The sequence below is a fragment of the Calonectris borealis genome, chromosome 9 (assembly GCF_964195595.1).
Source record: "Calonectris borealis chromosome 9, bCalBor7.hap1.2, whole genome shotgun sequence".
Lineage (NCBI taxonomy): Eukaryota > Metazoa > Chordata > Aves > Procellariiformes > Procellariidae > Calonectris > Calonectris borealis.
In genome coordinates, this window is record NC_134320.1 from 2,870,288 (window position 1) to 2,893,992 (window position 23,705).

Here is a 23,705-nt window from a genome sequence, read left to right on the forward strand (position 1 = left end):
ACCTGCAATGCCTGCTGGAGGTGAGCTGCTACTGATTGCTCAAGGTCAGATGCTCCCTTGGCTCCTTCATTCCACAGGCCCTGGAGGTGGCTCAGACAGGCAGAGCTGCAGCGACCTCTCACTGCTGAGAAGTCAGACCCCTGTGGAGTTCAAGTCTAGCCCTGGGTCCACCTCTGGAGTCTCACTCTACTTCCTGCACAGAGAGAAAAACCCTGAGCTTGGATTTCAGTGCACTGGAATCCAGGCTTTGCCAATCTCAGACTGTTCTGTTCCTCCGCCAGAGTCCTGAGTTGCAACTTTTACGTGCTGGCTACAGCAATACTGGGTCTCAGGTTGGTATCAGTGACCTCCAGGCTGTGGGCACAGGTGGGACAGAGAAGATGGAGCCAGCCTCCTCTTGAAGGACAAGAGACTGCGCCCAAATTGGAAAAAGGGCAATTCTGGTGGGACAGAACAATTCTTCTCCCTGTGCGTGGGGGGCTTTTCTCCCTCGGCAGAGAGGGACCTCCAGAGCCCCTTCCAGCCTAATTTTTTCTATGATTATTTGCCAGACTTGCAAGGAACCACTGCAATAGATGTTACTACTGATCAGCCCTGGGCTATGCTCACTCTGCTCATTAGAAGCTGCGTTTTAACTACAGCCCAGAAGGCAGTGAGTAACGGCTACCGTCATGTTTAGCGCTACTCCGAACAGCTGCCAAGCACATGAAGTCCTGTAATGACCTGTCTGTTGTAAGTAACCTCAGTAATTAATGGCAATATATTATAAGACAGAGAACTACCATACCTGCATGCTGCAGCTGCTTCTGTTCACTCCCCAATCACGTGCCTGAAGTGGAAGAAAGATAAGATGGTGACTTTCCAGGTAGCGTCTTTTCCCAGGTAGGTGCAGCTGGTGCCCTAGTGAGTACAGCCACAGAGCTTGGAGTCTGTACCTGGGGGGTGTGTGCAAAAAAAAGCTAAACAAACCAAAAGGCAACTAATAATCATCTGAAAACACAGTACAGAAGGAGCATTTCAAGTATGAGTCCCAGCTCCACAGGTTTTTGTAAGAGCTAGAGGCAATGCATTCAGGTTATAGATACACTGTCTGTCCTGGCTGCAAACACATTTAAACTAGCTACGTGAATGCACCTGGTTGTATCTCAGCAGAAACGCTCTCTCTGAGCACGCCTGTACGTACTCCCCCAGGGAACAGAGCTGGCTGCAACAACGAGGGAAGGTAAACTGAAATGTGACTATGTTGGGGGTCATTGCCATGAAGTGAGTTCTTAGTTAATTGTGAGAAAAGGTGTAGTCAGAGTCTGTAAGGACCGAGAGGATTTTTCAAAGGTAATTAGTAGCTGAGAGCATGGCTGGTGGCTGTCCCAAGTTTAGAGGCAAAAGCTGTGTTAAGCGAAGCAATATGTACATGGTTTCTTCCTGCCCGGAGTCAGGAGGAAACACTAAATGAGAAACCCAGTCGTCATTGTTAATTGTTTCCTAACCTCATTAGTTCTATAGACTTCATCCTCTCTTCTATCCCTTGCCAGCACAAGAATTTGGCTTTTATATCCTCTCAATTTCCAAGCAGTCAGTTGCTCTACCAGTACAGTGCTTTGGCAACACTGGAAAGCTGCTCTGGCCACACTACTCGAGATTCTCTTGAATTCCAGTCACCTGCAGAAACAATAGATAGAAAATAAAATCCTTTCAACAGAGAGCAGCCCGTGAACTTAGAAGCATGAGAGATTACTTACGGTGTTCCACAGTGAGTCAGGAGTTGAGCATAACTTACAAGCAGCTGGAGGTTTAGCGTTCGGGCTGTGTCTCAGTAGTCCTAGAGTGCAGTTCAGACCTTGAGTCCTATCCCTGTTCCTCACCTGCTGCATCTTGTTACTTTTTCTGACTCAGATGATTTTTCTTTAGGAAGTGGGACAGATGATAAATAAGTCAATTTTCTTTAGCGCTACAGAGCTGGAATCATTCATGGGTTGGACAAAAATAGCACCTTTCTCTCTGAGACATGGGAGTGACAGGAGGACATTTCGTTTCAGGAATCTGTAAAACTTCCTTTAGCCCAGGAGAGTGAATTTTTTCTCAAAATTTGTGACAGTTCAAACCGTTATAAGTTTTAACAATGCAGCTCTCTCAACTTGTGTGATGACTTACTAGATCTACAGCAATCTCACAATAAAACCCCCCAGATCAACCACAAATCAAAAATACACCACAGTGGAGGGGAAGAAAAAAAAAAGACCAGACAGGGTTTTCCTTTGCTCGGAGGCTGAATGGGTAAGGGAGCTGTACGGAATCTGGGTGTGAAGCCTGGACTACGTGAGAACTACCTTTCAGTATTTCCTTTGGCTGCTAATAAATGGGATGACAAGATGTGATGGTCCAAACGAGCATTTGAAAGAAAGTTATAGTGAAGAGGGTGCTCATCATACTCATGATTTTGAATAGTTTATTAAATGAAAGGTGAAGCATCAGTTTTAAATTGTACAAAAGGAAAAAAAACCTCATATTGTAAATGTACAATTTACAGAATTACTAGCAAAACCAATCAAGGAGACACTCATAATACAAAAACCTATTGACTGCAAACTGAACTGGAAACCCATTGCAGGTACCGTGATAATAAATGTTTGTTATACAGTATTCTACAATGTTAAATTAGGACTCAGTTTTCCACACAGAGGACTGTGAAGCACAAGGTTCGTCTGAGACTATGACTCAAACCAGGCAGCATTTATTATGCTACTATGCTCACAGAATTATTGTGATGACAATTTAATGCAGCCATTCCTGCCCACCCCTCTGACTTTTGGGGTGAACAGAAGAGGAAGGGAGGTAATGTTATTTTATAAAGTTCCAGCTACTTCTCAGGTTTTATACATTACCCAACCAACATCTGAGGAATGGCTGAATTACCTAGTCAAACATTTTTGGCAACCATGTCTGAGAACTGCACATGTTATAAGAAACAAACCTCAGCTGAGTGAAATGCTGGTTTGTTTTTAAAATTAGCTTCTTTTCCCTCCCAGCAAGTAAGCACTAGGCATTAATGTTGTTTTGTTTTTCAATAAGCTCGTAACAGAAAAAAGCTCCATGATTATTTTGCAGTTGCTAAAAAAAGCACCTCTAAAACTGCTGTGCTCCAAGTGGGTCAATCTGCTTTGTATCTCAAATGCTAATATTAGAATGCAGAAAGGAAGATTAACATTTTGGGGCTGATTCTTAGAGATACTATAGTCAGTGCAAGTTGTGGATGGCCAGCACCTCTGGTATCAGGCCAGTTTTAACTAAGTAGCAGCTACTAGGCAGAGTCATAAAATCGAAGCATAATGAAATTCCAAATTATTGAAGACATTGAAAAATCTCTTATTACAATGAAATAGCTGAGAATGTTTTGGGTTTTTTGGTTTTTTTTGATGTTTTTAACTTTTTTGAAAAATCATATTTTTTTTCCAAAGAATTACTCTTAATATGCACAGTTAACACTGAAAATGTAGCTGTATTCCATTGTAAGCTTAAGAACTTCACCATCTAAGCACAAATTTCTATGCAGCACATACAGTACTTCTAACTGGCAAAATTAATTTACAAAAATAGCGCAAAAGGGTATTTACGGCATGGAAAGTAGACTTTTTTTTATGGTACAGTTAAAATTGCTTTTAGTATGCTAAAGTGATTCCTTTCCCCCACCCTTGAATTATTTTTTTTTTTTAGTAGGAAAGTTGCTGTTTATGTACCTTGGGTTGGCAGGGCTTGAAGTAGGTAGTAAAAACAGCAAAGTGATTACTTGAGAACCATTTGTGTGTTTTACTGAGAATACTTTATTTGCTGGTATAAGTTGCTAAAAATGCACAGAGCAAGTACCAATAGAAAATTTACTGTTTTTGTGTCCCCATGTGCTATATAAAATGAATGTTACACAGCATCTGTTGGAAAAGTGGCTTCATGGACATCTCTTACTTTATGTCCCATTATAAATAAAAATAAATCTTCTCAAGAGTATAAAATCTGGGTTTATCATATCAGAATCTGAAATTTTTTGGCAGAGATGCACGTCATTAGAATTCTAACCTCTTCTATAAGAGTGTTCTTCTCAATGCCTATGAGAGGATATAAGCGTACCATAATGTTAATCAAATCCAGTGTGTTCAAAAACACTTTTCTGTAGCCAGAATGACCTGCTTATAGCATCATTGCTAGTCAATGGCTGATAGGCATAGGTTTAATAAAAATGGCTAGCTTTTAAAACATAAAAAGGCAAATGTTAAAACTGTTTTAAATTGTACAGCAGAAAAATAAAGTTAAAAAGTTCTGTTTTCACTCAATGTTGTTTTCAGAAAACATATGTAGAACAGTGTTTATTTCGACAGCTGTCTTAACAATTTAAAACTTCCTCCTCATCCAGAAAAAAAAAATCTGTATTAGGACAGTCAAGAACAGGGATACAAATGATTTTTTAGGTCAGCCCTTCTGAGGTGACTGGATTGGCCAACATTCCTTTGTGTCATTAAGAAGTTCCTCTTCTTTCTGTCACTACAAAAAGGGATTGACCTCAATCATTTGGTTAAAAATCAAACCGTATCACATCAAAAATGTGGTTTTCATACAAGCTATCACAGTATATAGGCCTCTAGCTCTAAACAATAGAGTTCCAAATTTGTAAAATGTCTTCACCAGACTTCAGAACATAGGCATTCCAAATCCCTAGAAAAATGATTTAAAAGACAGTAATTAATGGGGTGTAACGATAAGCACAAAGAACCTCAGAGAAACAGCAAACAATACTAGTAAAGCCTTACTGAATCATCCTCAATGATAGCTGCGGAGTCAAAGAAGTCTGGCCTCAGTTCAGCCCGTTCTCGCCGGTTCCTTGAGGGCGGCTGAAAAGAGGAGTCAGCCATTTTAGAACATCGCATCAGTTACCTGGCTAGAGAGGACTCGTGCGGCTCTACAGCTAACGGGTACTGGCGTGGTTACCTGCTCCTTCACAAAGCAGCTTGGCGTGGATTTTCGTAAAAGCTCTGATACAAACGCAGGCCCTGACACGGGAGAGTACTTCTTAAATGCATGTTTTGTTTAAGGAATGGGGTAAAAGCTGATGGATTTTAAAGTAGTTTTAAGTCTGTGCTCATAGCTAAGGACTTGCTTAAGGCTCTTGCTGACTTAACGATGTTCTTGTATTAGGACTGTAGGCCAGACTGCAAAAACGCTCTCTTTTAACTGTCTTTATGCTTTTAAGTCTATGGTGCAACTTCAGCTCTGACATGGACAAAAAATGGCTTTAGAAAAAAGGTACTTAAGATGTCATAATATTTCAGAGGCTGTGTGGTCCTTCCCTAGGAACGCGCGGCTAAATGTGAGCTTCACTGGCTTGATCAATTCCTTCATTTCCTTGCCTTGGATTACCAGTAAAAGAGAGATTTTACTTACTTGATAATCATTTGAATGCTAGTAATAACCTCAGTATTCAGCAGCAGACACTGAATTATTGCCTAAATTTTCTTTCCAAGACATTATAGCCCAGTCCTAAAGTAACCTAAGCCTTATTGTTTGGATATGAAAGGAGAAATAGGAAAGCATAAAATCGGCGAAGTGTATAATGCAAACTGATCCTTTTTCCCGTTTTGAAAGGAAAGTATTCATTCCAAACGGAGCGGCTAGTAAGGTTATAACCTCTACAAAGGAAATCCTGCCTGTAGTCAGTACGTTACCGTGAAAGGACCTGAGGTTGTCATCTGATGGTATGACCTGTTTGGGAGCAACTCCAGTGTCAGGCATCACCTCGCGCCCACCCACTACTGCCAGCACAACTCTGCCTGTGGCTGTAGACTGACCAGACGTTGATTAAGGATCCCCTATCCACCCCTCCTCCCAGAACTCAAACAGACCAGGCAACAGAAAAAGAGAAACAACTTGGCGGTATCAGTTTGACCACAGTGCGGCATAAAGAGCCATGTCAGCAAAAGAGCTAGTGATGGCTGTGACAATGGCATAGGGAAGGCCACAACACCTAGAACACCTTTAGATGATACTGTTTCCAAACTCGTCAAAATGCCGACTAACAACCGGCATCAAACATCGTTACTGGATTTTAGAGAGTCCATTTGCACTTCCCGAGGCTGAGCAGGCAGCTTCGTGTAATACTCAACCAGCCGGGGCGAGCTGGTCTCTGCCCTTGCCTGACTGCAGGGTGAGCCAGACCAGCTACGTCAGCGCTCATCTAAGGGGGCTGCAGGGAGACGCCCCACGCGCTATAAATCGTAACCTGGTTCGCGCAGGTTGACAAGTCCCAGGTGCATGATGGTGCTTCAGGCACTTGCCACTGCCCAGCTCCAGAATATTAGAGAGGAAGACTGCTAAGCAACGCTCCTTGTCTTTCTATGAAAAAAATCATTTGAGCCTGCAGTTGTAGATTCTAGGGAGCGTGCGGATCATTTACGCTCTTTAATGTTCAGACAACAGGAAATCAGGCTCAAAATTTTGGAAATTTTTGTTTGTGCTACTAAAATTCCTTTTAAATTATCTTTCATCCATGTTAAACTTGCTATTTTTAAGATTTACTGACCAGATCAATGACCATTGTGTCCTCAAATTCTTCGTTCATATCCTCTAGCTGACCTCGTGAGGACATCATTACATCTTCAAAGATGGGCTCAGCGTCATCTTCCATTAGACCTCGTCTGATTAATAAAGAGAAAGAAAAAGTCATTTCCAGGCATTTAAATTTCCCAACCGTGATCTTTGTCATTAAAAAGAATGCACAAATCCTATCCCTTAATGCCTTCACATAAAACCTTATGCTGAGAATAAAGCCAGCATGCTTTCTGTAATATTAACTGGAAGAAAATCTTAGGTAAAAACAAACCTAGCACTTGCAGAGGCTAAAGCAGGAAGTCCCGTGTAATATCATTATAAACAGTAATTAAATTTGTCCCTAACAAGAAAAGGGCAATAACCTCACTGTGTTTGCTTGCCCTTTTCCAAAAAGGAGTTACACTGTTTGCCAGGATCACTGGTAAATCCCTGGGAATCCAGCAGTGAATCCAAGACCGGTTTCTAAACTGTAAGGACTTGATCTCGCTAGAGACTCTGGCCCCCATCCTGAAAGACGTGCTGAAAGATTTGTTTGGATGGGCACCAGAGCACGTAGCACCTTGTCAAGAGAACGCTTCAGCAGTCACCCACCACGTGTGTTCCCTCCGTTAGCGGCTCCGTAGGACGCCTTGGCAAAAGATGATGTGGATGAAAGAAGCATAAACAAGTTCACGGGAAGACTGGACAACAACTTGGAAGAGTTCATGGGGAATTACTTAACAGAGAAATCACGGAAACCCCCTGAAATGGAAACAGTTGAAGGCTGGGAGAGCATAACGGGGAATTGTGCCATGTCTGTCTGCCCTGTTCGCTAGGCACCTGCTTGTGGCCACAGTTAGAGGCACAACGCTGGGCTAGAGGGCCACATGGCCCCGTGTCCATTCCAACATTACAAAGCTGTTACTCTGCCTTCGTTAACAAGAGTTAAAATGTCACAGAAATTACTGGCAACAACCCAGAAAAAGTAACATTTAAAATGCGGCATTGTCATCTAAAATGGTTCTGATCTGGAGATGAGGATGCTCTGAACACTTACACTGCATGCCTTACACCAGTTCTCCCTTTCATGTAGTTCATTCCTGTCCTGTCCTTTCGATTTAAATCTTCTAGCTTCTGTTGGCCCAACCAAGATATCTGCATCTGGGGACTAACAAACATAAAGCAGCATTACGACTGAGAACACTAACAATTTTGAGTTGTCTATTTTTGGACAATATCTATCTCCTCAAGTTTTGTGTCTGGCCATACTTCAGATTAAGATATTTAAATCACATCCATTGTACAAGTCTTCTGGATTCCCTTCCACAACTTGTCTCCTCTCACTGTCTGTGCACAAAAAAAATCCATTAATTGTAATAAAAACAGCTACATAAAATGTTTTACTCATTCATTAGTGTGACATGCACCCGAAGTGGGAGCACTTCTAGAATTCATTTTATTAAATTCACTGTCTCAGATCAGGCAAAATATGAGCAAGAATAGATCCAAATTAATAACGGACACACATTTTAAAACAAAAATGTCACACAACATGAAAAACAAATTGCTTTTAAATATATACCCTGATCAACTTAAGCATCCAGTAACTTACCCACATGTAAATACCTTAAAGGCTGTACTTCTAATACCACCTAAATCCAGTAGTAGACAGCAATGCATTTGATATGATTCGTGTTTTGCAGCACGAGGAAATAGTAGTAAACCAAGTGCAGCTCTTCAGGAGCTTGTATTTTATTCAGGAGTTTTTATTTTATTATGTAGTCTTGTACCCTAACAAGCTTGACATAATAAACTGGGATAATGCATGTGAAAAGAACCTAGAACAAAACACTCTCCTGGAGATGACGAACACCATTAGTGCAGCAACTGATTGCTCTGTATTTATTTTACGTTTTCGCTCTCCTAAGCTGACCTGCAGGAAACGCGCGTGGCAGCTAACTCCAGCTGAAAGGAAAGGATTCTCCACTGTCAGTTCACACTTTGAACTTCGGTGTGGAATCAACTCTCTGAAAGTAACAGAGAGGAGAGCGACGCTATCTGCCTTTGCTCAACAGCTCTCTGCTCGCAGCGTTCATCTGAGAGAGGAGAAACAGAGGTTCAAGCGCGGGGCGAAGAGCCTGGTTCGACTTCCCCCCAGAAAAGGGGAAGGTTCTCCCACAGCTTAAGGCAGTGCCTGCTCATCAGGCGCAGGAGTAAAACGCAGTGACTGGAAGCTGTCCCATCTCCATAACTAATTAAATGTTCACCGAGGGAGATTTAGCTTAGTGATAGGTGAGATCAGAGAGGGTCAGGAAGAAGGTTCTGCTTCAGCAGTTTTCTTTGTTTTGTTTTTTACTGCAGAGTAGAAAAAATTTAAGGAGAAATTGAGAGCCACAACATCTTCCTTCTAATCTAGAAGGTATGTCAACATCTGGGGAGGCAGGAGATCGGGAGGCAAATCCTTGACCTCAGAAAGGCAAGAAGAGACATCAACCCAGGCCTCACATACCGCGGGATTAAGGTGAAAAGATGCTCCGGGACTGACGCGAACAGGGGCTTTTCCTCAGCTGTGCTTTCCTTGTGGCCAGCTGGGATCACCTGCCAGTCTGAACAGTGTAGGTGAGGAAACACGATGGACAAAATGGAGGAAGACCAAGAGGCATAATCTGGCTGGTTTATCCTGTACTGCATTGGTGGAAACCTGATTCATCTGGCCAGCATAATTTTTTATACAGAGAAATCAGATCAATAAATTTGGCTATAAAAGTTATAAAATAGTCTCCAAACCCGATATTGTTATTCTGTATCTTCAAATTAATAGAAATATCACATAATGGCATTCTCTGCAGACCTCTCTGTTCTTAAATAAACTACTGACAGATAATAACAAACATTTTTTCCCCTCTAAACGGAGATGATAAAATGGGAGTTGAGTGACAAAAAGTATATATAATTTAGGGCAAAATAAAATTGCCTGCAGGCAATTACCCCAGAAACAGGAATGACTAGCTCAGCAGCTAGAATTGGACTGAAGAGTTAATTTACAAGAAATCAGTGAGGATGTCTGGAGAACCTTAACTGTACTATGACACAGGGCAGAGGGAAAGAAAAGAACATCTAACAGACCTTTAGAGAAACAGTTCAATCCAGCCTGGGGCCACAAACACTAGGAAGATTTAACCATAATCGCATGGTTATGCTATGAGATAATTTTAACATAAGGAATTTCTACCATGATTTCATTACAACATATTTTTCCTGGGAGCTGAAAATAATCGAAGTATTGCTGAGCTATAGCCAAGACATTTCCAGTTGGTTTTGCAAATAAATGCTGCATTTATGGAGCCACAGACTATCTGTGTAAATAATATGCAACTCCTTTGCCTGGCTCACTGTATTTGAAACCAAAATTCCAACACTTACTTGTGTAAAAAATCTTGCTCAGATCCCTGCTCTGACTCGTGCTCCTGGATCTGCTCTCCCATTTGTCTAGTGTTCTCTCTCAAGACAGTTGAGGTGAGCTGTGGTGCTTGCAGTGTCCCTGGAGTATGTATGTTTTCATTCCTGTTCAGCCATGAGCCTTCTAGACTCTCATCTAGAAAAGAACATTTAAAATTACTGACACAGTTCTGATACTGTACAGTGCAGTATTACTGCCTTCAGGATTCCTTCAGCCAACTCACTGAACGAATACCTTGCATTAGTAATGACAGCCTTCCATCTACTGACACGCTTAGATGCAGTTAATTTTAGTTGCAGCACCTTCTCCACATTTGATTTTCAACTGTTTAGTGTCTTTTAAAACAAGGGTGCCTTTAAGGGATCAACTGGATAAGTACTCAAAATGATAAAACTTTCAGTTCTAATTTTATTTTGTGTTCTTTTAAGGAAGGATTACTACCAGCTACTCCCAGCAATAACAACAATTTAAAGTAGAAATATTTAACAAGCAAACAAATACCGTATTGCAGCAGGATCTAAATTGTCATGTCTTGCACACATACAACAAAGATAATTCCCAATTACTGAGTTCACAATCTAAATAGAAGACAGTTAATCCATATGCATACAGCAGCCAAGATACAGTTAAACCCTAAAATGAGGGTGGAGGATGAAACCCAAAATCTGGTCAGCGTAGATCTTCAGAATCTTCAGTAAGAACCACTTCAGTGGAGTACAGAGGGGGCATTTCGAATAAGAGAAGCGGTCTGGCTGGTGTGATCTCAGACAGTGTACTTGGAGCTGAGAGAGAGGGGAGGAATGGAGATGGGAAGGTGACTGAAGGTGTAAGTGGGATGTCGTGCTCACATTGTGAAGGGAGCAAACCAGAGAGGAAGGAAGGGGGGGACTTGAGGAGAATGTGACAGAGCAGACAAGTGCGTAGGCAAGAGACACGTAGAAAAAAAATGGAAGTTGCTGGAGCAAGTGAAAGACGGGGGAGATGACAGGAGAGGAGAAGACAAGATCACAGGTTTACCAACAGGAAGAAATGTGTGGTGAGAAAGTAGATGGGGAGCTCAATGGATGTTCTCATTTTTCCTACGCCTTTTATTACCCTTCGGGCATAAACGTTGTCTAAAAAGTTGCCTATTTATTCTTGAATTTACCTTTGAACCTTTTATAATGTTAGAGATTTTTTTTTTTAAATCCTATTGATGTTTGATTTCCTTAAGGCATTATGAAGAAACGTCACAGAGCAGGTTTACTTTCAGTAGCAACAGGGAATGTTCTCCAACGTGGACAGTCTGCTGAACCCAATATACACTGGATTTAGGTGAGAAAGGAACCCCAGGGGGCTAGTTATGGTTCTCTGATGGAAGGATTGTTTCTGCAGTGACCATGCCCTTGATTTAGTTCCTTTAGAATGGAATTTAAAGAAAAAAAAAATCTTAGCAGGATTTAAAGAGGGGTCCACATTTGTAACTGTACTGCCAGATTAAGATTAAAGCTAGGACTTTTTGGAAGAGTTATAAAAATATGTGAAGATGAAAAAACAACAAAGACCTGTGTACATACTACGTATAGACCATCAGTTAACTTGTAGGCAACCAGCTGTTTGTTAAGGCTGGTTCTTCATAGCTCAAGTTATACAGATGAGTGAACAGTAAGTTCTTATTTCTGAGGATTAAATCTCTGATTATTTCATGAGCTCATTATTGGTAGGTGCAAAATAAGAGAGAAATCTATGTCTTCCTGTGAAAAATACACACAACCTGGCTCCAGGTTTTCTTGGCTTTCCTTTTTCCAAGATTCAAAAGGAAGTATACTTAGCGCACAACACAATCAGTAATGCCTACTGCACATCGAGAAGCATCCAGAAATTAAGTATGTGGTGTCCTTCCAACTGTTTATATTATTGTGGGGGTTTTTTTAAATGTATGACATCAAATGTCCTGTATCAATACATGTCTAAACCGAGACTTTTGGTGCTTGCATTGCATATCCTTCTATGTATGGAAAGGCCACAGAGCTTCTGTTGCTGCTGTCATTAGAGAGCACTTGCTGGTAACTTTTCAGTCCTATCATCTACCAGGCAGTCAAATGCTACAATGAAAGCATCTATCAAGGAAAAGACACTTATGGTGTTATGGGCTAAAACAAACACTGATGAGCTATACATCCTTCCTGGACCTATATGCTGAGGTTGTGTAGCAAAGCTTTCATGAGTAACGAAGGTCTGCGTAATGATCTATGAATTTAAGGTCTATTAGGTTTCACACTGAAGAAGGGAGAGTGGAATCACTTCCTAACCAGTGTTCTTCAAAATGTGATGTCCTTGAATGTTATACTGTGACCCAGAGCTGTATCTGTAGTATTCAGAGGACATGCCCATACCCCACGAGAGGCAGTGTTCATCAGTTCTTCTTCTGGCCACAGATGACTAACGGGGGAATTTCGGGTTGCTGTAGTGAACAGTGACATTAGACCACTCTGCCTAAGGTAAGATAAATCCTGGCTGTCTGCTGATGACACGGTGTTGGTAGAATGTAAACAGGCCCTCATACCCTCTGTAAATGTCTGAATCCTGTCAGACTCAGCTCTACAGCTAAATGATCTCCTGGTGGAAACTGCTCACATTCAGCTCTTTCAGGAATGGAACAAATAGTTCAGTACATCATTTTTAAATCAGTGATGTTTGTGGAAAATTCAGGACCACAGCTGTTGCAAAGAAAGGGGACAATTCAAATGTAAAGTGTTGCAGGTCAATTCTCCCTCCTACTGATCATTGAAAGAGGAGGACACAAAAAGCATGAGGCAAACAGTGCCATAAACACTATGAGACCGAGACTTGCCTTACAGGGAAGCAAAGATGTTACTACACTTCCCAGGAAAAAAACCCAAAAGGATATTGGTAGAGTACAACAAAATAGAATGAAAATAGTAACAAGGGGAAAGAAAAAAGCCTCAGCAGTTGAACTCTGTGGAAAACATGGCATCCTGAAGGAAGCAAAACAGTGTCTGAAGAAAGGAAGTAGTATTTATCTACCTAAACTCTAGGCTGGCTATAAGAAACTGAAGGACTTTGTGCACGTACTGCTCAACATAAGCTGTAGTGGAGAACGGACCTGATTGTAGAAGGGCATATGGACAAACTTTTGAAGAATATTTTGGGAAACTGCTATATATTCAGGCAAATTGGCATTAGATTCCTCACTGAGGAGTTACTATCGTAGATACTGACCTTGGAAAAATCTCTGAAGTTTAAAGATCCCACTTACACCTACTCTGTAGTGAAACAGTAAATTTATATTCACAGAAGTACACACTACATTACACAGATTAACCAGGAACAGATGGAATCTCGTAAGAAATCGGCTATCATAGCCAAATTCCGGATAAACATGCCTGAAGTCACAGAAAGAGTAAATACAGACACTGGATATCAATACCATTTTAAACAAAAAAAGGTGTCTTTTCAGTGTTCTCCAGTGGTCCTGCAAAAATACAGATCTGTATCAGAATTTCTGCCTTGGGTTTGCTCTAACACCCTGTTAATTAACAGCGGCTCCAGACTGAAGCATAGGCAGAAAACCAGAAGTCCATGACTGAGAAAGGTGTAGAGCAGATAACTCCACAAACACCTCCTGTTTCCAACTTCAGTAACAGCTTTTAATAGTTCTGAATCTGCGAATCTCAGTGAAGACAGACAAGAACAGGGACTCACGATGGTATTTCTCATAAAGAAGTGTTCAAGCTTGATAGGAATTTGCAGAACAGATGTCCTGTTTTTACTACATACAGAATATATCATATATTTCAGCATTAATTGATAAACCATGAGGGCTCCTAAGAAGGAAGGCTGTAATATATGTACAAAATGAGAAATGTCTCTACCAGGCAACCTAAAACCACACAAACCTTCTACTCTCTTTTTGTGGAGCGGTGGCCGTCCTTTCTTATTCCTCACTGAAGAGGCTTTGCTGCTGCTGCTTCCACTGTTAACGGACATTCTGTCATCTTCGCCACCCGTAACTAGTGAGTTTCTGTAGGAAATGAGTGGAAGCCATACATCTTCTCTTCTTTCCATCATCTGTTCTGTCAGAAACTTCTCTAAGTAGGAGTGACTGAAAAGAAAAGACAATGAGTATGGAGGGGCAGCGCATTGTTTCCTCTAATTAATCTGCAAGCCCTCTTCACATTGTTGAGAGCTTAACACAAATTCCACACGGTGTTTCCTTCTTTTAATTTAATAACATGAGCTGATAGGGCATTGTATCTCTGACTGATTAAGCACACGTGTCATTCCCTCACAACAAAGTAACATTGTTATTCATGCACAGGTTACTCACAGATAAACAATACAAAACATTCTCTCCCCAACATCTGCCTCCCACATTTGCGATCATTCACAGCACACCCTACTTGAATTCCTCTTCTATTTTGCATAGCGAGGAAGCCACTTCTACATATCGCTACTGCCTCAACAGACAGACTGAATTAGACCCACGACTGTGAGGGTGTAGGATATCCTTTTGCATCTTGGAACAAGAAAAATGGTTTCCTCAAATGCAAGCAGTTATTTTTCAATAAAAAAATGGAAGGTCTGTTCTACTGCCACGGAGAAGTCCAATGCACACTTGTTAACGTATGGGAGGAACCAAACAACCTCCCTCCTGTATATGCGCTGGAGGGCATTTGAGTGGTTTTCTTCTTCCATTGGTTATTTAATTATGGTATTAGAAGTAGTCCTTAAAATGAATATGCAAATCCACACAAAAGTGATTCTAATGAATTTCAAGCTGCAGAACCAAACATTCAGAATTTAGGCAAGAGACCTCAGGATTTTTCAACATGACCTCTACCCTTCCTGCAAATACATTAGGGTGCACCCTTCGATCATGATTTCATTTAATACCACATTGCCAGGTTGTCTTCGGTGGGAGCCAAACCCACAAATTCTGCATGGAAATGAACTCTCAATCTCTCTTTTCCTCTGTTAGCTCATGGCAGGCGCAAACTTCTTATGCAGCCTTGGTATCAGAATAGGACAAGGAGCCACACTGCATACGCTTGGGTAACAATCATAGAATCATAGAATCGTTAAGGTTGGAAAAGACCTCTAAGATCATCGTGTCCAACCGTCAACCCAACACACCATGCCCACTGCACCATGTCCCTAAGCGCCTCATCTACACAGCTTTTAAATACTTCCAGGGATGGTGACTCCACCACTTCCCTGGGCAGCCTGGTCCAAGGCCTGACCACTCTTTCAGTAAAGAAATTTCTCCTAATGTCCAATCTAAACCTCTCTTGGCGCAACTTGAGGCCATTTCCTCTCATCCTATCGCTTGTTATTGGCAGAAGAGAACCAACCCCCACCTCGCTACAACCTCCTTTCAGGTAGTTGTAGAGCGCGATGAGGTCTCCCCTCAGCCTCCTCTTCTCCAGGCTGAACACCCCCAGTTCCCTCAGCCGCACCCCATCAGACTTGTGCTCCAGACCCTTCACCAGCTTCGTTGCCCTCCTCTGGACACGCTCCAGCACCTCCATGTCCTTCTTGTCGTGAGGGGCCTAGAACTGAACACAGGGTTCGAGGTGCGGCCTCACCAGTGCCCAGTACAGGGGCACGATCACCTCCCTACTCCTGCTGGCCACACCAGTTCTGATACAGGCCAGGATGCCGTTGGCCTTCTTGGCCACCTGAGCACACTGCCGGCTCATGTTCAGCCGGCTGTCGACCAGCACCCCCAGGTCCTTTTCCTCCGGGCAGCTTTCCAGCCGCTCTTCCCCAAGCCTGTGGCGTTGCCTGGGGTTGTTGTGGCCGAAGTGCAGGACCCAGCACTTGGCCTTGTTGAACCTCATACATTGGCCTCAGCCCATCGATCCAGCCTGTCCAGGTCCCTCTGCAGAGCCTTCCTACCCTCCAGCAGATCAACACTCCCACCCAGCTTGGTGTCGTCTGCAAACTGACTGAGGGAGCACTCGATCCCCTCGTCCAGATCGTTGATAAAGATATTGCACATACTTGCATATATCACATCCAGTTTTTAATGGGATTTTGTTTTGATTCAGTGAATAGGATGACCTTGCTCAAGAAACAGTAGCTTTTATTCAATATTGTGACTGCTTCTTCCTTCCCCTTTTCATGTGTATACTGAGTAACATCCAAACCTTGCACCAAATGGGAAATTCTTGGCTTATTCGCTCTCTCTTTTACAGTACCAAACAGTACAACACTTGAGTGCTTCATGACTTCCGATCTGCGGAATAGTCTTGGAAAGTAAGAACTTTTCCTGCATCCAATTTATATTTATAAAACGAGAGTGCACAGGTTATGCCCAAATTGTGAAGAAGGAAAAACTACACCGCTTGGGAGTTCTTTACTGATTAGATGCCAAACTTCAGACAACTTTTGCTCAGCATTTTAGAGGAGCTTCATACTGGCAGTTCTTGCCAGCTTCAACGAGAATAGAAACTCTGAATTTCCCGAAGTAAGAACACCACGCTGAGGCTCCGTCTCATCTGACTTCAGACACCCAATAGTCAGTTGTCTAGTCTAAGCTAACAGTCTCTATTTGAGAGAAATAAATGGAAATAAATGCCTCCACAAGGCAATTCACCTCTATACTGTGTCAGATGAATTCCTCAGGATTTCCCTGCCTGTATCTGCCTTGTGTGTTTGTAACTGCGCTAGTATAAATCTTTCTCTGCTAAGTGTAAGAGCCTGGCACCTTAAACATATAGTTTATATTAAATCCATAGATTTGAATAAATCCATAAATGGCTATCACTGACTCTGGAGGTTACTCATAAAACAAGAAGCTGAATAAATAAATAGGATAGGAAAACTAAATTAAACCAATGTTGCCGCCCCATTCCCAAACTGGAAACGTCTCCCCTTTCTCCTCCAACTAAAAAAGCCAGCAGTAAAGCAGAAAGGAAATAGAAGCCCTGCAAAAGAGCAGTGCTTGCTGAACCATGACAGGAATGGTATTTTGCACCAAGGGCAGGTGACATACGCAGACGTACCAAGTAGATAATTCATTTTTTGGGGTTGGGAAGCCAAGCTGGAGGACTTCTGGGAGACAGGCAGATATATGCTCATGAGACTTTTGGGGTTATTCTAGAGCACTTTTGCCTCCAGACCAACAGCTGAGTTTAGGGACGGTCACTTGGCAGGAGGAGATCAAGCCAGGGAGGGACGTAGATGATCCTGCAGACAGGACTTCTCCACCAGATGGTGGTCACGTACCTTCCTGTTGATGGGCAACCCCTTTGGAGGGAGGGGGAGAGGTCCCTGTGGATTGGAGGAGTCATGCTACAGCGAAGGGCAAATCAACTATCCAGAGCGGAGCGAGTATGTAATGTCAGCGGAGCACCACGGGCAATGCAGCCATTGCCTGGCGGGCGCAAACATGACAGATCTCTCAAGGGAAGGAATGTAGATATCTCCAAAAGAAATCTTTACATATAAGCAAGTTATCCTGACTCTTTTCATAGTCACCACAGCCAATGGAATCTAGGGCATGTCTGAACTCATCTTAAAGCAGTAATTTAGCACAGATCAGATAAATCATGCCCTAAAGGACCGATGGCTTTTCACTGATCTTCAAATTCATCTAAAGTAAATAGCTCAGATACAGATAACTACAATAAAGACAGATAAAACCAGGAGAAATGGATTCCACCACAGCATTCTTTACAGTCCTGCGCAAGAAGCCAGTGGTTGTCTATGTGGGCACCAATGAGTGGGAGAACCCTCGAGAAAAAATTTTAAATGGCAACATAGAAGGCGAAGGAACAAGATCTCTTGAAGTACTGAATCTCATGCATAGGAACAGGTCAAATTAAGTTGTCACGTAAACTGTACAGAATGATGTAGCTTCAAATTTTAGACACTGGAGAAACTTGTGGAAGGGATGACTGTACAGGAAGGATAAGCTTCACTACATGAAAGAGGAATCAGGCTAACGGCACTTAAACTAACAGATGCAGGAGAGCCTACAGTTTATCTAGGAAGACAGTCATAAAATCCTATTATCCTTAAGTCCTGTCCTGAAGAACAGGACAGAGGTTGACAAGATTCAAGGATGTAACAATGAAGAGCAGTTTCAAAAATTGAGTGCCAAGCTAGCCCAACCGGATCATCTAATTCCCAAGCGCATTTAACTGTATTTGCTGAATTGACAAATTATTGATACAATAAAAAAATTAAATTGGTTCAAGTGTGTATATGTTAAAAATTATAGAAAGTTAACCAAGATGCATTTCTTATAACACAGATAAAGCTATAATATTCGTAACTGTTAGCCCTAACAGAAAAGTCCTTTAAAACAAATGTCTTCACAGAAAAACTACAGAGAAGTTTGACAGAAAGTCAGTTGAGGTAGTTATAGTAGATATATATGACTTATACTCATTCTGGTCAGAAAAAGGGCTGGAAAGATATTTATAACGATAAATCAGAAGATCTGGCAATTGCATTTTTAAAATGGTCATACAGTTATTCAAAGACTTCAGTTCTACACGAGGCACATAGTGCTTGGCTGATTTTTGACTGCAGTCCTCTTCCTTTTTCCCCTACTACTTCTGCGCTGTGGCCAAAGCCAGGAGATTTGCTACATAACGTATTAGAAATGTAGAGCGTTATCTCCGCAGTGATGCTGACAACATGTCTTTACTATGAACTTGCTCTTAATAACGCATTTTCTCTTTGCCAATTCTGTTGATATCCGCAGCCCCTCTTGACAGTCTGTTCAAATGTTGCTCAAAAACCAGTATCTCTTGCTCTTTAATCAGATCTTACCAACAATACCTCTGTTTTATTTAATTCCCAGTATTTCACCTGCAGTAATTACCCACCATATCAAACTCAGGCTGCTTGTTTTAGCCTGCTAAGTCTCTACCACCCTGCTCTGTCCTAACCAACAACAGTGTCCTCTCCCAGCCTCTTTCTCTATCCTATTGTGCCAGTAACAGAAGCTCTGACAAACCTTTATTTCCCAGTTTAACTCAATACATTAAAATAAACAACAAATACATGTTTACATTTGATGTAAATATCTAACAGAAACAGATGTTACTGCAGTGTTTACAGGCCTGCACTTGCTAAGATTTCCTTTCTTTTTTCTTCTGGCCTGAAAAAAAGATTGTTTTTTACTTTCAGTGCCCCATGGGAAATTTTAAGGAACATTGTTTTGTGAGGTCTCAAGCTCACTTCATCAGTGGATCTGACTGTCCTTTTCTCATTTATTTTTATTACTTTAAAATACAAAACAATGAATAACTATGTATGTGAAGTGTCTCACTGGGACCTCCTATAGCCCCCATTAGGTTCTGAAAACCTCCAAGCAGAGAGCTTAAACACACCTACAGTGATTAACAGAGCCAGCAAAACCCACAGAAGAAAGTGGAGCATTACTTACACAGTCTTTTTGTCCTGTCGCAAGAGTTTAGAAGAAAATTCACTAAGCACTTCAAGGAAAGCAAGGTTAGGAGGTGGATAGTCTTGTCCTTTTTGATTCTGATATTTGAAGGCAAACTCTATGCCATCTCTGCAGTAAAGAAATATTAAAATTTTCAGACATTTGTAACAAAATTTTAAAAATGTTGCCCAAAATCTGAACTGTGATGAAATTCTTGGTATCTTTATATCCCATCATAACTTTTTTTTTTCCCTAACTAGCAAACAGCTGCTTTTGGACAAAGGGGAATCAAATGGTCCCTCTCGATTTGTGAGGATTCAATCTCAAAGACAACATATTGCCAGTCACATGGTAAGAAGGAATTTACCACAATCTAAAAAACTTGGCAGGAGCTGAAAGCCACCGCCTTAGCAGGAATAGCCAGTTGGCTCTTTCTTGTTTCTGCAGGAAGCGGAAGCTTGCAATAAGAATAACATGTAAGCTATAACAAGATACAGCTTTTGCATCAGCAGTCTGAGAAGAGAATTTACTTACCAGTACATTGATACATGCATCTCTGCCTTATCTTTGCTTTATCATTTGAGACTAAAGAAAACAATTTACTTCCACATTATCCAGTGCATGTCTTGACTTCTCTTTTGCTTGGCCCAGGAAAACGTCTGGTAGCATTTTGATCGTGCTTTGCTAATCTTAGTCTTAATGACTTAGCCTCTGAGAGAGCAAACTTTAATATCTTAACCTTTTTATGCCATGGGAAAGTCATAATTTAAATTCAGCAGCACCTTTCTACACTTTCCTACGCAGCAGTTACATAAAAAGCTTCAATCCACTTTAAAAAAAAAAGAAAAAGATTTCCAAAATATTTTTGGAATATCTTTTTATAAAAGCCCTTGGTGCCTACAGAATCCGCAGTGGTGTGGTACAAAGAGCTATCTACAGTTGTTAGATACAGTCCGCACAAATATGTATAATACCAGTGGCTTTACCTGAGATAGATAAAACATGGCCATTCCAATAAATTCCAACAAATAATTAGGTAGCAGCTAGTTTTTCTTCTTTCTTACATACATACATGTAGGACCCCCCCGCATTTTTCTACATAAACTAGAAAAAAAAAATCATTATTCCAGGACCTGTTAAGATTACGTGCCTTTAGAAAAGGTAGGCTGAGCAAAAGTTTTAATCTGAAGTAATATAAAAATCTAGTTTATTTACCACCACTCACTTGTGTAGTGTGGCCACAGCCTCTCTTGTCTTGATCTGATCCAAGCCAAAAGTGAGGGCGAACCGACGGGCCAGTTCCTTAATTCCACTAACGTGGGCAGATGTCCTGTCCAAATTGGGACCTTGCTCCTGAACAAGCTCGTTAAACAGCTAAAGAAAGAATTCAATGGTTAAAACCTGTGAGCTAGAAAACACTTTTATTGAGAAAGAGTTTTGTTCTTAAGCGGTTACGGCTAGGAGTGGACATTACAATGACTTTTTTCACGGAGATGTAAGAGAGTTCTCTTATATTCAACTTCTAATCCACTTCAGTGCCCAGACTTCCTTCTGTGTAACTGCTGTTTGCCAGTTGTCCCCCATCTTGTACTTGTGCGGACGATAACTCCTAAACAGAATTTTGCACTTACCTTCATTGAATTGCATCTATTATTCTCCCAACTCATCAGGACGGTTCTGCATTCTTACGCTGTTTTCTAAAATACCTACATCAGCCATCAGACCAACATCATCTTTGAATTTAGGAAGCAAAATTGCTATTCCATCACTTAAGACTTAATGAATATTTGAACATTTGAAGGGTAAACACCTTCAAAGCCTGCTTGATAATGCCCTTTCAGTACAATAATGAACTACTCAGTAGTTTTCCAATCAGTTCTGTATCTTCTTCTGGTATTGCCATTTAGACCACATTTTCCTAACTTGCTAATGAGAATATCACGGGAGACAGTGTCAGTGACAATATTAAATCAAGTTGCATTAAATCTACTGTTCCTCTGATATCCACGAGCTCTGTTACCATATAATTAATGAAAGCAGCTTAATCTGGCATGATTTCTCCTTGACAAATTCATACTGGCAGTTACCTATCACTTAAGCACTTGCAAATAGCTTGTCTAATTTTTTTTTTTTCATGAAATGATATTAGGCTGACTGATCTATAGCTCCTGGCTTCTTCCTCTCTCCAGGTTTTAAAGATGGGAGCTACTTCGACACTCGCTGATTCTTCTGGAGGTACATCTGTTTTTCTCAAGTTTTCACAGATATCTCTCAGCTTCCAGATTGCCACAGGAAATCCCTTAGTGCCCTGGAATGAATTTGGGGAGGCCCAGCTGATTGGAAAACATTTAATTTATAGAAGTAATTTCTCTATGTAATGGATATAGCTGGTAGTTCAAGGGCCTAGATGGTGTTTAGTGAAGCGCACACTTTGTGCTGTTGGCAGAACAAGGATGGATTTCATCATCAAGCCAATAATTTATGGTTGATACAAAGCAAATTTTTCAGAGAAAAAAAAACATATTTAACAATACTGGAAGACTTAAGCTAATTAGCTTGAAGTTTGAAAAAATCAATCCGTATTTAGACAAAATGTAAAGAAGATGCATTACTTCCAGCTAATTATAAGAAGAAAAAGTCATCCTAATTCTTCTTGTTCACTAGGTACCAGTAAACAAATGCTATGAATCAGCTTGGACCAAGTTGCCTTCAAGGCTCTTCTCTCCCTTTCTTCCATTTTAATCTGACCAAAACTTTGCCAGTGTGGGCTTAAGGAGCCAGAGATTACAGAGACAAATGAACAGTGACAGCCTGAATTGAGGAGCATTCCGTCTCTTAACAGAACTGTAGTATTTTCCCTTCATTGTAAAGTGCACCAGAGAAAATCCTGTCCAGTATTTTTTGCAGTGAGGCATTTCTAACAAAAATCAATATTCTTACCTGTTGCAAACTGAGAATGAGTGTCTTTGCACACTGGATTTTATCAATTTGCCTTGTTTTGCTCAGGGTTTCCTTAATGATATCTCCATAGTCATTGTAGTACTAGGAAAAAATGTGGAAAAAACCCTCTTTAAATCTTTAAATTGAACGTCTTACACAATTTCTTACAGTTTTCCTGATAGAAAGACTAGTTGTAATTCTTGTTGTGAAAAGGCAGCAGTTGCCAAAAAACCTAGTCTCAAATCCAGACTTTTTGTGTGAGTGGGAGGCAATGGTTCAATATCAAAATTTAAACTGATTGGTAGCCTGCACCCAGTGATGAGATTAGGAACGTCTGTATTTGTTATTATCTTTTGTAACAAATATGTTGAAAAACAAACAAAAGAGTATTTCTTACCCCAAACTAAATATTTTATGAAAGTGACCCATGGCTGCAAATTCTAAGAAACAAGATTACATTGAACCAACACACCCTTCAACACGCAGGTGTGAACAGGCACTAGCACACAGGTGTGAAGCTCCGTGTGCAGTGCAAGGTCAGTTAGATGGCCAAGAAAGGAATTCACTGAAGCCAGAAAGCTGAGTAAGGAATCACTCAGTATGAAGTGCTGATCTTCTTTTATGTTAGAAGAAGAGTTGCTGAAAACCAGGGCCTATGGTACTGACCATTTGGGTAGAAAAGCCTGTATAATCATTAAAACTTCCAGGCTGAGAATATACATTTTTTTTCTCCAACCAGTATTCTTTCAGCCTGATGAATATTTCTGCATTTGCAACCACTTATTTTCATTCCCTCTTAAATATTGCTCCTGCCTTCTTTGGTACAGAGATCCTTCCAGTTTGTATTCCAATATAAATTCAATTTCTCTCACCCTCCCCCAGTTTCAGGAGAAGGCGGGGCGTGGGGAGAGGAGAAGACCAACCTAGAGAAGCAGGTAGGAAACTAACCTGGATTGTGACAGCTTCGGTTTGAAACTCCTGCTCTGGAAAAAAATCCCTGAGCAAGGCTAACCCTGAGCAGTGACCTGGCTGAGGGCTAGAGTCTGCGCTGGGGATTCTATTGTACTGCGTGCTCCTAATGCACAGGGGAAGGAGGATTTAAAGTTAAATCCGTTATATTTCACATCAAACCCTACCTATAGCAAAGGACTGCTCCCCTCCCCGGGTTTTCCTCCTTGATTGTCATCTCTGTGAGGACTACCGCCTTACAGAGAGACAGGTGAGGTATACTCGGCCATGTGGTACAACCTGAGGGGCTTTGTGTTGCTTGGCAGCGTCAAGACTGCTAAGGTGCCTGTTTTCTGGCAAGTACAGGGTGCAGCGGTTGCT

General features: G+C 41.3%; 1 protein-coding gene across 3 annotated transcripts in view; it reads right to left on the minus strand.

The window, feature by feature from the left end:
- Positions 1 to 2,432: 2,432 nt before the first annotated feature.
- Positions 2,433 to 23,705, minus strand: part of STAG1 (STAG1 cohesin complex component) — a 205,713-nt gene continuing 184,440 nt past the window's right edge. For 2 of the 3 annotated variants that reach the window (XM_075157937.1, XM_075157938.1), the window contains exons 26-34: positions 22,377 to 22,478; positions 20,662 to 20,810; positions 19,437 to 19,565; positions 13,930 to 14,135; positions 9,994 to 10,165; positions 7,628 to 7,738; positions 6,563 to 6,677; positions 4,797 to 4,877; positions 2,433 to 4,701 (exon numbers count right to left, since the gene is read on the minus strand). In XM_075157937.1, coding sequence (XP_075014038.1) covers positions 4,678 to 4,701; positions 4,797 to 4,877; positions 6,563 to 6,677; positions 7,628 to 7,738; positions 9,994 to 10,165; positions 13,930 to 14,135; positions 19,437 to 19,565; positions 20,662 to 20,810; positions 22,377 to 22,478 — 1,089 coding nt within the window. In that variant the 3' untranslated portion in view covers positions 2,433 to 4,677. The remainder of the gene's footprint in view (positions 4,702 to 4,796; positions 4,878 to 6,562; positions 6,678 to 7,627; positions 7,739 to 9,993; positions 10,166 to 13,929; positions 14,136 to 19,436; positions 19,566 to 20,661; positions 20,811 to 22,376; positions 22,479 to 23,705) is intronic. The other variant, XM_075157939.1, reaches the window with a different exon arrangement.